Here is a 14,070-nt window from a genome sequence, read left to right as displayed (position 1 = left end):
TATCAAGAAAAAAAAAATTCCCACCCCCAGGGGGCTGACATTTTTTTTTAAAGATGTTGGTTCTGAAGACTCCCCCCCCCCCCCCCCCCGCTTCTTAAAATTGGTTGTAGTATTTCCGTTTCAGATTTTATCCCCTTAGCCTACTTCCTCCCACCACCCAGAAACCTATCCCATCCCCCTCCTCATGCTTCTATGAGGCAGTGACCACACCTACCCCCTCACTATCCCCTCCCCGCCCTCACATTCCCCCCCCCCCCCCCACTGTGTGTTCATTCATTCATTTTTCATTCATTTTTTTAATGGGACCAAGAAACTCCTCTCCCACCTATGTCTGACAGGGCCATCCTCCCCTACATATACCTCTGGAGTCTTGGGTCCCTCCCTATGTGTTCCCAGGCTGGTGGTTTAGACCCTGGGGGCCTCTGGTTGTTTGGTATTGTTGCTTTCCACCTGAGGTCAATAACCCTTTCTGCTCCTTCAGTCCTCTCACTAAGTTCTCCATTGGGAAACCCCTGATCATATCAGTTGTTAATTGTGAACATTGTCCTCTGAGTGTTTTAGTCTTTGGCTGAACTCTACGGAGACAGCTATATCATGTTCCTCACATTATGCACTTCCAGCCATCCACAACAGTGTTTAGATTAGGTGGCTGTACATGGGGTGAATACCCAGGTGGAAAGGTCTCCTGATGGCCCCTCCTTCAGTTTCTGTTCCATGTTTTGTTTCCCTATTTGCTCCCTTGAGCATTTTTATTTCTCGTTCTAAGTAGAACTGAGGCATCCCCTCTTGGTCTTCCTTCTTCATGAGCTTCATGTGGTCTGTGGGTTGAGTCTTCGCTAATCGAAGCTTTTGGGCTAACATCTGTGGAGATATGTTTGTGTATCTATCTTCTTTTGGGTTTTTTGGAAGATTACTTTCTTGCTTTTTCTAGGTTGCAGTTTCCCTCCTTGTGTTGGAGTTTTCCACCAATTATTCTTTGAAGTGCTGGATTTGTGTTGAGATACTGTGTAAATTTGGATTTGTCATGGAATATTTTGGTTTCTCCATCAATAATGATTGACAGTTTTGCTGGGTATAGTAGTCTGGGCTGGCATTTGTGTTCTCTTAGGGTCTGTATGATATCGGTCCAGGATCTTCTGGCTTTTATGGTCTCTGGTGAGAAGTTTGGTGTAATTCTTATAGGTCTGCCTTTATATGTTACTTTGCCTTTTTCCCTTACTGCTTTTAGTATTTTTTCTTTGTTTTGTACATTTGATGTTTTGACTATTATATGGCGGGAAGTATTTCTTTTCTGGTCTAAACTATTTGGAGTTCTGTAAGCTTCTTGTATATTTATGGACATCTCTTTCTTTAGGTTAGGGAAGTTTTCCTCTATAATTTTGTTGAGGATATTTACTGGTCCTTTTAGTTGGGAGTCTTCCCCTTCATCTATACCTATTATCCTTAGGTTTGGCCTTCTCATTGTGTCTTGGATTTCTTGTATATTTTGGGTTAGTAGCTTTTTGTATTTTGCATTTTCTTTGACAGTTGTGTCAATGTTTTCCATGGTATCTTCTGCACATGAGATTCTCTCTTCCATCTCTTGTATTCTGTTGGTGATACTTGTGTCTATGACTCCTGATCTTTTTTTTTTAGGTTTTCTATCTCCAGGGTATTGTCCCTTTGTGATTTCTTTATTGTTTCTACTTCCATTTTTAGATCCTGCATGGTTCTGTTTAATTCCTTTTCCCGTTTGGTTGCATTTTCTTGAAATTCCTTAAGGGATTTTTGTGTTTCCTCTTTAAGGGTTTCTATCTGTCTACCAGTGCTCTCCTTAAGTTCTTTGAGAGTGTTATTTATGTCTTTTTTAAAGCCCTCTATCATCATCATGAGAAGTGATTTTAAATCTGATTCCTGCTTTTCTGGTGTGATGGGGTGTTCAGGGCTTGCTCTGATGGGGGAGCTGGGTTCTGATGATGCCATGTAACTTTGGTTTCTGTTGCTCAAGTTCTTGCTCTTGCCTTTTGCCATCTGGTTAACTCTAGTGCTGCCTGTACTTGCTGTCTCTGACTGAAGCCTGTCTTTCTAGTTATCTAGCTTGTGTCTGATCTCCTAGGGGTCCAGATGTCTCTGTGATCTTTTCTAGCTGCACTGATTACAGTGGTACCTCTAGGATGCCTCAGGATATGGTGCCTCCAAGGTAGTAGTCCAGCTAGGTGTCTGCTGTTCTGGGTGCAGTGTCTCCTCTAGAATATCTCAGGATATGTTGTCTGAAGCTCTGAGTTCATTTGTTCCTCTGTGGATCTGGATTGAGTGGGCCTTCCAGTATGTCTCGGGTGGAATCCGGGGTCCACACAACAGCAGACCTGGCAGAGGTCTGATCTAGGCCTCAGATCTGAGAACTAGTTTCTAAGACACTGTCCAAGTTAGAGCGCCTGGGATCCCTGCTTCCTCTGGGTTCTTGGAGGTTGGGGACAGAGCTGCCACCCAAGATCTGCTCAGTGCTCTGGCCCAGACAGGAAGGAACCAGTGTTCCAGGCTGGGAGTGACTTCCTGGGTCCTTTTGGTTCCCAGTTACTCCCTGTTTAGGGCGGGCCCTGCTGTCTGCTTACCCAGGATACTGCCTGAGTTCGAGCACCTGGGATCCCTGCTTCCTCTGGGTTCTTGGATGTTGGGGGCAGAGCTGCCACCCAAGATCTGCTCAGTGCTCTGGCCCAGACAGGAAGGAACCAGTGTTCCAGGCTGGGAGTGACTTCCTGGGTCCTTTTGGTTCCCAGTTACTCCCTGTTTAGGGCGGGCCCTGCTGTCTGCTTACCTAGGATACTGCCTGAGTTCAAGCACCTGGGATCCCTGCTTCCTCTGGGTTCTTGGATGTTGGGGACAGAGCTGCCACCCAAGATCTGCTCAGTGCTCTGGCCCAGACCGGAAGGAACCAGTGTTCCCGCAGTCAGTGCTCTTAACGGCTGAGCCATCTTTCCAGCCCCTTGATCAGCTTTCTGGACATCAGAATACAGTGTACATTGAGATGTTCTGTGGTCCGCATAGACACAGTTCCACCTGGTTGTGGTAATGGATCTGTACATTGTCTTGGTTTCTTACTAAGTGGGTAATGAGTAGCATCTTCTCATGATTTATAGTCATAGCATAGTTATTATAAATTCAAATTTACTGTGTGGCATTGTTATTAATGAATATATTGCAAGCATTTGGGAGTAGAGTCAGAGGGTCAGAAGTACAAGACCAGTTTTGGCTACTGAGCTCCTGACTCAGGAAAACCAAAACAATTTACTGTGTTAGTTTATGATTTTCATTTAAAGATTTGTTTGTTTATTTATTTATTTCATGTATGTGAGTACATTGTTGCTACCTTTAGACACACCAGAAGAGGATATTAGATCCCATTACAGATGGTTGTGAGCTACCATGTGATTGCTGGGAATTGAACTTAGGACCTCTGGAAGAGCAGTCAGTGCTCTTAACCGCTGAGCCATCCCTCCAGCCCATGATTTTCATTTAAAATATACCTTTGAAAGAATGATTGAATGAAATACACTCTTAAGGTATATATATATATATATACACACACACACACACATAAATATCTCATTCATATATATATATATATATATATATATATATATATATTTGAATGAAACACACATCCACATATATAGATACATACATATACATACATACACATTTAGGAAGCCTAATCTATAGATGTTCATGATATGCACACTTTTATTTTATTAATCTAGAAAAATTTAGTGACTAGTTTCTAGATTTGCTTAACTATGAAACTGCCCTTAACCTTTTTGTGCTTCAGATTCCTCCTTTTAAATATGTACCTCATAATATCTAACTCAAAGTGTCCCTCTGGAAATGTAGCTAACCTGAAGAACTAAAATGGTGCCTTGCTCACCATAATATCTTGAAAAATGTTTCCAGAACCCTGAGATAGATTATTACTACCATCCAGATAGCCAAGGAAAACTAAAGCTCAGAGAAGTTCATTAAGTTGCCAAAGGTCACAGAGTGGCAAAGACCATAGTTTACATTTTGGTTCAGAGTTTGTCATCTCTGATGGTAGATGGTTTATACCAGTCAGTGGTATTAATAATTGAGATACTTCCTATCCCAACCTAAGGAAATAATATGGCTATTTATAAATGCTATGCTTGTGTGAGGATTTATGTGTTTCAAAGCATATGTTTTTGCAGCATGTGATCTTCCTCAGCGGCCTAATGACATTCACCTCTTTTATGGAAGCATGCGTAAAATTACCCTGTCAGTAATTGGAGAATTCAGAGACTCCGTTTGTAGCAGAGAATCTCTTCAGCCTTCCTCCAGTGCTGAATCTAAAAGGTAAAACAAATACACAAACAGAATCCTTCCCTGGATTCCATGACTAATTCATCCTGCAGTTAATCTTTGCCCCTCTATGTTATTTTCTCTCAGGTTTTCGCCTTTTTAGCTTAATTTGAAATCGTTTAAAACTCCTGGAAAAGTTTGAAAATAGTGTAGACTACTTTTGAAAAACCCAAAACTCAGATATTCTAATTGTTAGCACTTTAACCACACTGTGTTGCCATCTCTTATTTATAGAGTCTTTATCTTAGTTACATTACAGTGAATTGCAGGAGTGGGAACCCTAAGGTGCTAAAATTACTCTCATAGTTAACTATCAGAGTTAGAACGTTTAACATCAAGACAGATATCATAGTACACAGGCTCTGTTTATACATCTTCAAGTGTTACTATAAAGCTCTCCATAGTTAAACTGTGAAAGAAGACTCTCTTTGTCTCTTGTCTAAATCAGAGACTATATTGTATTTTGATAACCTGTCTTTTCAGTAATGCAGTCTCTGCCCTTCCTTACCACATAGATGAGAGTATATGATTAGATTATCAAGTCATAACCTCAGTCAAAGAATTTCATACTTAATTTTTGCTGATAAATTGAGATCAAGTTTGAGATTATCTGTGGTGCTTCCTAGATACTTTTTACGTTGATACTAGTCCGGTTTAACACAGGTTCTCTGTGTCCAGCAGTGTGTAGCAGAAGGGGGATATTTCAAGCATGAAAGTTCTGTTTCATAGTTTGGTTATTAAATAATTTATATGATAATTTTCAAAGAGATATCCCACAGGCTCATGAATTCCAGGTTTGTCTATTACAGACAGTTGTATGCAGTTGCTACTACTAAACACACTACTACATGCATTCTGTAGACAAAGGCATTAATGTGCTGGCTGTGAGATTGCCAAATCTGCCCAAGTCATCTCTGTTTTCCTGAGTACGACTAGTAAAATAGAGAGATGGTTCACAGTCCTCTGCTGGTCATTTTCTATGAATGGCTTTTTAGCTTGCACATTCCAAGAAAAGACACAGTTTAATTTTATTTCTGTGTATCTTCACTGGTGGCGTATGACATAGACCTGTCCTGGTGGTTTTTTGTTTTTGTTTTCTCATGTATTAAACAGGCTGATCTCAGACTCCCAGGGACTCACCTGCCTCTGTCTCCTGGGAGGCAGTAGCAATGTTTCTATCACTTGGTTAAAATAGTGTGTCTGGTTCTCCACTACAAAATCAGTATCTTTAAACAAATCATCAGATAGGTAAATCATTTTGTTATCACATTTTTTACATCTGTTGGTAATTGTTGCCTGATTCATGTTATTCCTACAAGGTAGCCGAAGGTATTTCTTTTTATCTTCTTTTTTTACATCTCTATATTTATTAGTTGACTGTCCACTGTAAAGAGACTTTACTTAATAACAACAGGGTGGCTTGTAGAGTCAATGTGACCTTTTTCTCCCATCTCATTCTGGCTCATTATTTCTTTTGATAGATCTTTAATCAGTCCTTGTATTTTTTTTTTAACTCAGCTCAGTAACACTGCAAGATATTCAAGATTTATCTGACATACCCTTGCCCAGCTTTACAATGCTCATTTCTCAGTTCCTGTTTTTAGAGAATGACATTGCAAATCCAGGAATGGCACTGCATGTGCCCATGCTGTTGTAGTGGAAGAGCTAAGAACTGCATGAGTTCATGCATAAATCCACGTTTCTATATGTCACACAAAGCAAACAGGAGTTTATGTCAGTGCCTCCAATTCCTATCTTGACACATAGTATATTCTTCCCATAATTACATATTTTTCTTCAATCAACCCCATTATCCTCTTTTGCCTTAAGGTTTCACTCAATCTCCCAATCTCCAAATAAGAAGGGATGGCAGCTTCCCCCCCCATCCCCCCCTGATTTTCTGTTTGGTGTTGATTAGAAGTAGAGCTGGGTTCCATGTGTTAGGAAGAATTTTGATACTGCACAATAAAACTTCAATTATGATTTGTACCTTTGTGATTACAAGACTTACTAGAGAATAGTGTCTTCTGAGGTTGTGGTAGCATTTCTCCAGAAGACTTTGCTGTTTTGATGGATTTTGGTGTCACTGTGTAAAACTATTTATTGTGCATCTATAGATATGTTAAAAAGTAATTTGAGTTTTCTTTTTTTTCTTTCTTTCTGTCCTTCCCTCTCTCTTTCTTCTTTTTTTTCTTCCTTCTTTCTTTGACAAGATCTGACTATGTAGTTCTTGCTGGCCAGGTATGCCTATGTGGGCCTCCTTCACTGAGAACTTACCTGTCTCTGCCCCAAAGTGTTGAGTTTAAAGGCATGTGCATGCTTAGTGAATTTGGTTTTTCTATTGGGCCATTTTTCAGTAAAACTTTTTAAGAGATTTAAGGTACAGAAATCAGGCAGGAAAAAAAAAGATGGAAATCACCAAATAGTTTGATTAAAGTTACACATGTACAGTGTAGCTTACACTATTTTTTTTTTTTTTTTTTTTTTTTTTTTAGTTTTTTCGAGACAGGGTTTCTCTGTATAGCTCTGGCTGTCCTGGAACTCACTCTGTAGACCAGGCTGGCCTCGAACTCAGAAATCCGCCTGCCTCTGCCTCCCAAGTGCTGGGATTAAAGGCGTGCGCCACCACTGCCTGGCGCTTACACTATTTTTTGTTTGTTTGATTTTATTTTTTAATTCTCTGTCTTTTCTCCTGTAATGCTAGGGTCAAACCCCAGGGCATTGTCATGTGTGATGAGCACACTGTCTTAGAGCTACCTCCTAAGTCCTGTAAAGTAGTTTTAAGTATATAAAAAACATGGAGACTTTGTATTTACTGAAATAATAATATGACATATTATAACACTTTTACTCCTGTCATAGTTTATTTTATGAAGCATTGATATAGAAATGTAAAACAATTATATTTGTTAATATTTTTAATGTATTTCTCTTAATTTTCTGTTTTTAAGTAATTTTCCTAACCCTGAATCTGGAACTTCTGGAAAACAAAATGGCAATGTCTTTTTGGATGATTTACCAGTTAAAGGCCCTCAAGGTCCTCCTTTTCTCTCACAAACTGCCCACCCAGCTCAGGACCCACCAACCTCTGAAGAAAGGTGGGCTGTCCATCCAGAACACTTGATTCTAGTAGCTCCTTCTTCTTGTGAGTATTTTGGTAAGAACTTCTCAGAAGCGCGTTTAGGAATGAGGTCTGCATCTGTGTATCTGTGGCTCACTTTAGACTGGCGTCCACCTGAGGTCCACAAATGGTCATTACTCCACCCAAGGAGCACTACATGCTGCTTACTGACTTAGCATTGACACTGTGGGGTCAGAGTAGGAAAAAATTGTACATGTGTGTTTCCCACAGTGAAATCCGGTGAGAGCATTTTCAAGTTTATAGTCCCTCTAGCCTGGTTTAGTGTTGCTAGTGTCTTTCTAGTTTCTAGGAGTTATCAAAAAGACCTACTTTAACACAGACTCGAAATTCCTACAATTGCACTGTTGAGAAAAGTAAAATAAACTACTATACAAGTGCATTTACTCAGTATTCACTATTGCTAACATGTATGTTTTTCATTATGGCTAAATGCAATTAATATTATTTATCTGATACAATAGGTGATTTGGCAAAAACTGGATGTTTCCAGATTATAAATAATTCGGTTACCTTACTGAAATTTGAGCTGTATTGGCCAGCACATTGTCTTACAGTCACACCACAACACGGATTTATCATGCCAGAGTAAGTATGCTTTTCTTTTTCTTCTGTGTTTTATTCAAATGCCATCATGGAGACTTTTTTATTTTATTTTATTGTTGTTTTTTGGGGGGGGACAAGGTTTATCAGTGTAGGCCTAGCTGCCATGGCATTTGCTCTGTAGATGAGGTTGGCCTTGAACTCAGAGATCTCCCTGCATCTGCCTCAGAGTGCTTGGAATAAAGATGTGCACTACCATGCCCAGATTTTTAGAGGCCTTTCAAAATAATGTATTAGTTATATATAATGAATATAAAATATTTTACATGTGTTAACATACATGTATTTTGATCATACTTCCTTCTGTTTCCATTCCCACTGATTCCTTTTCTTGTCCCAACTGAAGGACCAACTCACCTCATATAACTTTGTTCTGGGTTAATTTATAGCTCTGTCATAGAGCTCTTGCCTAGCATGTACAAGGACTTGGTTTCTGTTCCCAGCACTGTACAAATAAGCAGGTAAAGTTATTCAGTAGAAGTTTGCTTTGTGCCAACAAGGTACACATGTGATTTTTATAACACACAGTTAAGAATCACTCCTTTTAGTAGAGTAGAGGTCATACACATAGCTAGGTAGGGTGTCCTATCATGGTAAAGAGACATGATTGATGAGGAACAGAACCCTGGAATAGAAGATATCAAAGTGTTTCTGATACACTGTTCTGCTAACAAATTCACAATGAGGGAGTAAAGCCAGGTATGTGATAGGGGTTGGCAGTCTCTCATAAAGCCTATCTGTTTTGCCTCTGTCTCCTTGGTTTGACATGGTGCATTCCAGTTTGTTTGTTTGTTTTGTTTCATTTATTGTTGTTTGTTTTTGTTTTATTTTTCTGAAGACAGTTTTTCAGTCAGAACTTTCTGATTTGTAACATGTCTAAGCCACAACCTAGCTTATAATTTTCTACATAGAATGTTCTAAGATGGAGTCTTTTTTTTTTTTTGGTTGGTTTTTCGAGACAGGGTTTCTCTGTGTAGTCCTGGCTGTCCTGGAACTCACTCTGTAGACCAGGCTGGCCTCAAACTCAGAAATCTGCCTGCCTCTGCCTCCCAAGTACTGGGACTAAAGGCGTGTGCCACCACCGCCCAGCAAGATGGAGTCTTCTAAGAGCAGCTATTCCTACTCGGGTGCTCTCTGTACACAGCCTGCTTATGGACAAGATGAAAACCACAGCTCTGCAGCTTTCAGGGGATTCTATCTGGTCAGCATAGATCTCTCCTATCTAAGGATAGGAGATATCTATGTATTATTATTATTATTAGGAGATATCTATGTATGAATATCTAGATATTCAGTATCTGTAATGAATAGCATTGTAGACGAATAACACAGAGTTCATGTACATTTGCAAAATTGTAACTGTGCATATTTGTAGAGTTTGCTGGATAGTGCTCTGAACTAATGTAAGTACAGGCTACCCAGAGTATCCATGGAGTAAAGCAATCAACTCAGGTTGGACTGAGTGCTTATCACGTGCAGCAGGCCTTTGACAACCAATGAGTAAAAAGAAAGGGGGGTGGTAAGACAGTTATCTTACAAAAGCCCCATGTATTGGCTATTAGCAATAGAAAATAATTTTGCCATGCTATTTTGACATGTGTGATTTTTTTTCATAGACATAAGTCTGATCTTTCCATTTAAACTTATATTAGCATACATGGTCCTGGAAAGAGAAATTGAGAACAGAGATCAATAACTGGATTATTAACACACACACACACACACACACACACACACACACACACACACACACCTTTCCTCCATTTTCTTTCAGTTTACTTGAAAGTTGGGGCAGGGTTTATGTAGTATGAGTTTGTCCGGTGTTGATTCTGAGATAGTGTTTCTGTCAATGGTTTGTATTCCGGTGAGTTTTCCCTAGGGCTGTGGACTTGTGCCAATGTGCTTTCCGTTTGTCATGTTGGGTCTTGAAGCCAGAAGAACTGTGTCAAGAAATTGAGAGAAAAAAACACATTCTCTGTTTTTTTTTTCCCCTAGCCACAGGAAATTATTGGTTACTGGCAGAACAGTATTTCTAACCTTTGTCATTACTACTATAAAAGTGAAGAATATTCTCAGTGTTCATTATTAATTTTTTTTAAAGGAGTAAAATACAAGTTCTCGTGAGTCCTAATTTTTCCATGTCTATAAGAGAGTCAATGCTCCCATGGACTGGTTTGATCTACATACACTGTGATAACGGACAGAAGGTATGTCTCTTTGTTTTTCTGAACAGTGTTCCTTTTATTTTTAGTTTCAGTTTCACATCCTTATTAACATTTACATTTCAGAAGTCAGTGAAACCCGAAGGTATTCTGACTCAGAACGCTTAGTTCAGAATTTTGCTTTCTGTGATCTGAACAGTTTTTCTTGGGAGTCTAACGATGGGAAGCAGGGGCCTGGTAGCTGTTTGCTTTAAAATCAAAAAGGAAGGATGGAGGGAGGCAGAGGAGACGGCTCCGTGGGTAAGACACTTGCCTTCTAAGTGTCAGACCCTAGGAAAAGCCAGACATAGGAGTAGGCATCTGCTTATCCCCAAGAGCCTACAGGAAAAAGGAGGCAGAGGCAGGAGAGTCCCAGGAGGCTCAGTTGTGTCTTAGCCAGTGTACATAGAAACAAACAAGAGACCTTACTTAGACATTGTAGAAGATGACCCTCAAAGTTTCCTATAACTTTCGCATGAATGCTCGGGCACATGTATGTGTACAATACACAGCACATGCATGCAGGGATAGTAGAAGGGAGAGAGGGAGGGGAAGAAAGGCTACTGCTGAGACAGGAAATAGAACCAAAACATTTGAGATCTGAATGAACTTCTCAATTCCTCAACGTTTTATTTGTTTGGAATTTCTTTACCATAATTTGAAAACCAGAATGTGTCTTTTAAACTGGTAGCTACTTCTGTGTCTTACTCATTTGGCTCATTTCAGAAAATTGTAAAAGTTCAAATTCGAGAAGATTTGACTCAAGAACCTTTAGCTCGTTTGCCCTCCTCCGGCACATTGGGAATTCTCGCCTCGGTACCTGAGCCTTCCATTAGTCATTTGATAAAACCAATAGCAAAACCGCCCTCCACAAAAGTCGAAATTAGAAGCAAGACAGTGATGTTTCCTCCAACAGAACCTGGTAAAACCTCAGGTATGGTGTTCCAAAGTCAGGTGGGTTGGATGGCAGTCGCTATGTGCAGTCTGCTGTTTGTTTTTAGTTGTTATATCTTTTGTTTTGTTTTTAGTATTTAATTGTTTTTGTATGCTAGAGATCAAAGCCAGGGCATCACACATGTTAGTGCTTTCCCGCTGAACTATACTTTTTGCTCCTTGTGCTGAAAGGTCACCTTGACTTAATAAGAACAAATTTTACTCCTACTTAAGGGAGAGCATTATGGAGTCATTGGCAGTCATTCCAATAATGGGATGGATTTGAAAACACAGTCTTAAAATCTGAAGCTCGGGCTCTAATAATTGTATTTAGGTCTCATTAGATGGTCGTTACTATCCTATTCCAACCAGGTCTCTGACCTAGTAGTTTAAGAAATGAGATAGCTGTCTTAGGGTTTTATTGCAGTGAAGACACACCATAATCACAGCAACTCTTACAAAAAAAAATATGTGGTTCTGGGTTCTGCCTCTCCCCTCAGGGTGTTCAGACATCTCTGTTACACGGGCTCAGAGAGGACTTATCTGGAATGGGTAGGGTCTGAGGTCTGATTTCCCCTCTGTTGCCTGGAGGGGTGAAGGAGTGGTGAATCAGAATCTAGGATGAACTTCTCCAGTGAGCTTCAATGAAACAGCTCTCTGAGGTGATCTTAGCTTGTAGATATACTTTTATTCAGGGCGGCCTTACACACATACCTTTATTCAGGGTGAACCAAGGGTTATATAGTTTTGGGGAAGTGGTGAGAATATCTAGGGTGGGCAAAGGTCATTGGCTGAAGGCTAAGGTACTGAGGTGCCTCATTAGCATGGGGAGGGTTCCAGGTGCTGGGCTATGTGACTGACTACCTGTGACCACCCGGCTGGGGATGTCGGTTATGTGTTCTGAGGCAGTCACAGAAATGGAGGGAGTTAGTTCTACTCCTGCTGATCTTGGGCTGAGATTTAAATCTCAAGTTTTGAGGTTTCTGGGGTTTGAACATGCTCTACCTTGCCAGTTCCATGCCAGTTTCTCTGGTGGCACAGTTTACATGCCCCACAGGAAAACATTTAATTAGAGTTGGCATACAGTTCAGAGGTTTAGTCCTGTAATGTCATGGCAGAAAGCCTGATTGGTACACAGTCAGGCATAGTGCTGGAGAGTTAGCTGAGACTTCTACATCCAAATCAGCAGGCTGCATGAAGAGAGAGTGCTACTTTCTAGGCCTGGCTTGGGCTTCTGAAACACCAGAACTCACCCCCAGTGACACACCTTCTCTAACAAGGCCATACCTACTCCAGCAGGGCCACACCCACTCCAACAGGGCCACACCTCACCAATAGTGCCACTCCCTATGAGCCTATAGGGGCCATTTTCATTCAGACTACCGCAGTGGGTCTGACCTTCATTGATTTTGAGGCTCTCAAGAGGCTATATATACTACTAAGTTTCCCCATATGTTAAGGGACTGTTGTAACCATCACTGAGAGTGGATTCACTCATTCATGTGTTCAGTTATATATATGAAGCAATGGACCTGGTCTTTCCCATCTAGTAAGTACTCTGTAGTTAATATTCCTCCAAAGTCCTCACATAATTTCTTTTTTATCTTTGTCTTTTTCTCCTTCTCCTTGCAGATCTTTGCTAAATGAACAATATTACTTGGGTGTTGTAGAAAGGACTTGGCTCCCTGTCTCACTGAGACATATGGTACCTTCCATTGACTTTGTTGTCTTTGCAGTCCTCTCCTGGACCGTACCATTTACCCCAGCAGCTCACCCTCACCCTGCTCTTTTATCTCAGGACCTTTCCTGTCTTCTGCTCCAGGGATTTTAGTCTTTCCAACCTTGGTGACGTTTCCACTCCATGGCCCACATCCTTCATGCCTTCTATCATTCAGCTCGGGTGTCTTTTTTCTTAGACTCCTTGCTTGAATCCTGTGGCCTGTTTGCATAGCCATAGCCTTCCCCACTTTGCTTGATTTTCCTTGCCTTCTTGTCCAACCATGGTTAAACTTAGCTGTCTGGCTGCTCGTGTCCCTACTTCAGCATTGCTGGGCAGACTGGTTCATAGTCCCAGATGCTCTTTACTGTGTTCTCACCAGCAGCCCGTGTCCCAGCTGTTCCAAGTCCTCTCACTTTTTTAACTCCTATTTTGCTTCACACATAGAGAAGTCATTAGACTAAATGAAGTCTCTGTTTTCTGTTATAAGGGAAGCCTTCTGCTTAAATCTAGGCCCATCTAGTCTACTTTTTCAGGGCTCTTCTTGGCCCTGTCCTTTGCTTGGCCTTCTGCTTCTCCTCTGTGAGCTCCTTTCAGTGAGACCACAGTGAGCTACTCTTGTAACCCAGCTTCGGAAGTTTTGTGCACCCAAGCTCTGGGCCCACTGATGCCCTTCCGCCTTCTCTGTGTTTTCCCTGAGCACTGGCCTGTAAACTGGCTGGTGCTTGCGGTGTGCTCAGGTGATGTGCTCATAGAGGTGTTGGACCCAGGACAGAACCTGCCCCTCCTCTGGTCTGACTGTGTGAGTCCTAGTCCATTATGATCCTGCTTTCATGTTTCAGGCTTTCAATATCTTTGCATTGTGTTTTTGAAAAAAAATACAAAAACAGGACATCTGACACATATGATTCTTTAGAAAATTCTGGAGTTTTCCCTGGACTGTAAGGTCATAAAGTTTGTCACAGAACTGCTTACCACAACCTCTCAGAGTCAAGTGGTACTTTTTTTTTTCTTTTCAGAGAACTATCTGGAACTGGAGAATGGTGGCCCCACAGATGTAAAGTGGCACCTGTCATCTTTTGCTCCCCCTTATGTCAAGGTCAGTCATCTAACTGTTGAGACTCTGA

General features: G+C 40.9%; 1 protein-coding gene across 5 annotated transcripts in view; it reads left to right on the top strand.

Annotated features, from left to right (window-relative positions):
* Cep192 (centrosomal protein 192) overlaps positions 1-14,070 on the top strand; it is an 87,205-nt gene that overhangs the window by 58,581 nt on the left and 14,554 nt on the right. For 3 of the 5 annotated variants that reach the window (XM_076912522.1, XM_076912521.1, XM_076912525.1), the window contains 6 exons: positions 4,200-4,344; positions 7,302-7,507; positions 7,954-8,077; positions 10,194-10,299; positions 11,020-11,227; positions 13,963-14,042. In XM_076912522.1, the coding sequence (XP_076768637.1) occupies positions 4,200-4,344; positions 7,302-7,507; positions 7,954-8,077; positions 10,194-10,299; positions 11,020-11,227; positions 13,963-14,042 (869 nt within the window). The remainder of the gene's footprint in view (positions 1-4,199; positions 4,345-7,301; positions 7,508-7,953; positions 8,078-10,193; positions 10,300-11,019; positions 11,228-13,962; positions 14,043-14,070) is intronic. The other 2 variants (XM_034517717.2, XM_076912523.1) reach the window with 1 other exon arrangement.

This window comes from Arvicanthis niloticus, chromosome 14, assembly GCF_011762505.2.
Source record: "Arvicanthis niloticus isolate mArvNil1 chromosome 14, mArvNil1.pat.X, whole genome shotgun sequence".
Taxonomy (NCBI): Eukaryota; Metazoa; Chordata; class Mammalia; order Rodentia; family Muridae; genus Arvicanthis; species Arvicanthis niloticus.
Note: the sequence above shows the minus strand (reverse complement) of the source record. Positions and strands in the feature narration are given on the sequence as shown.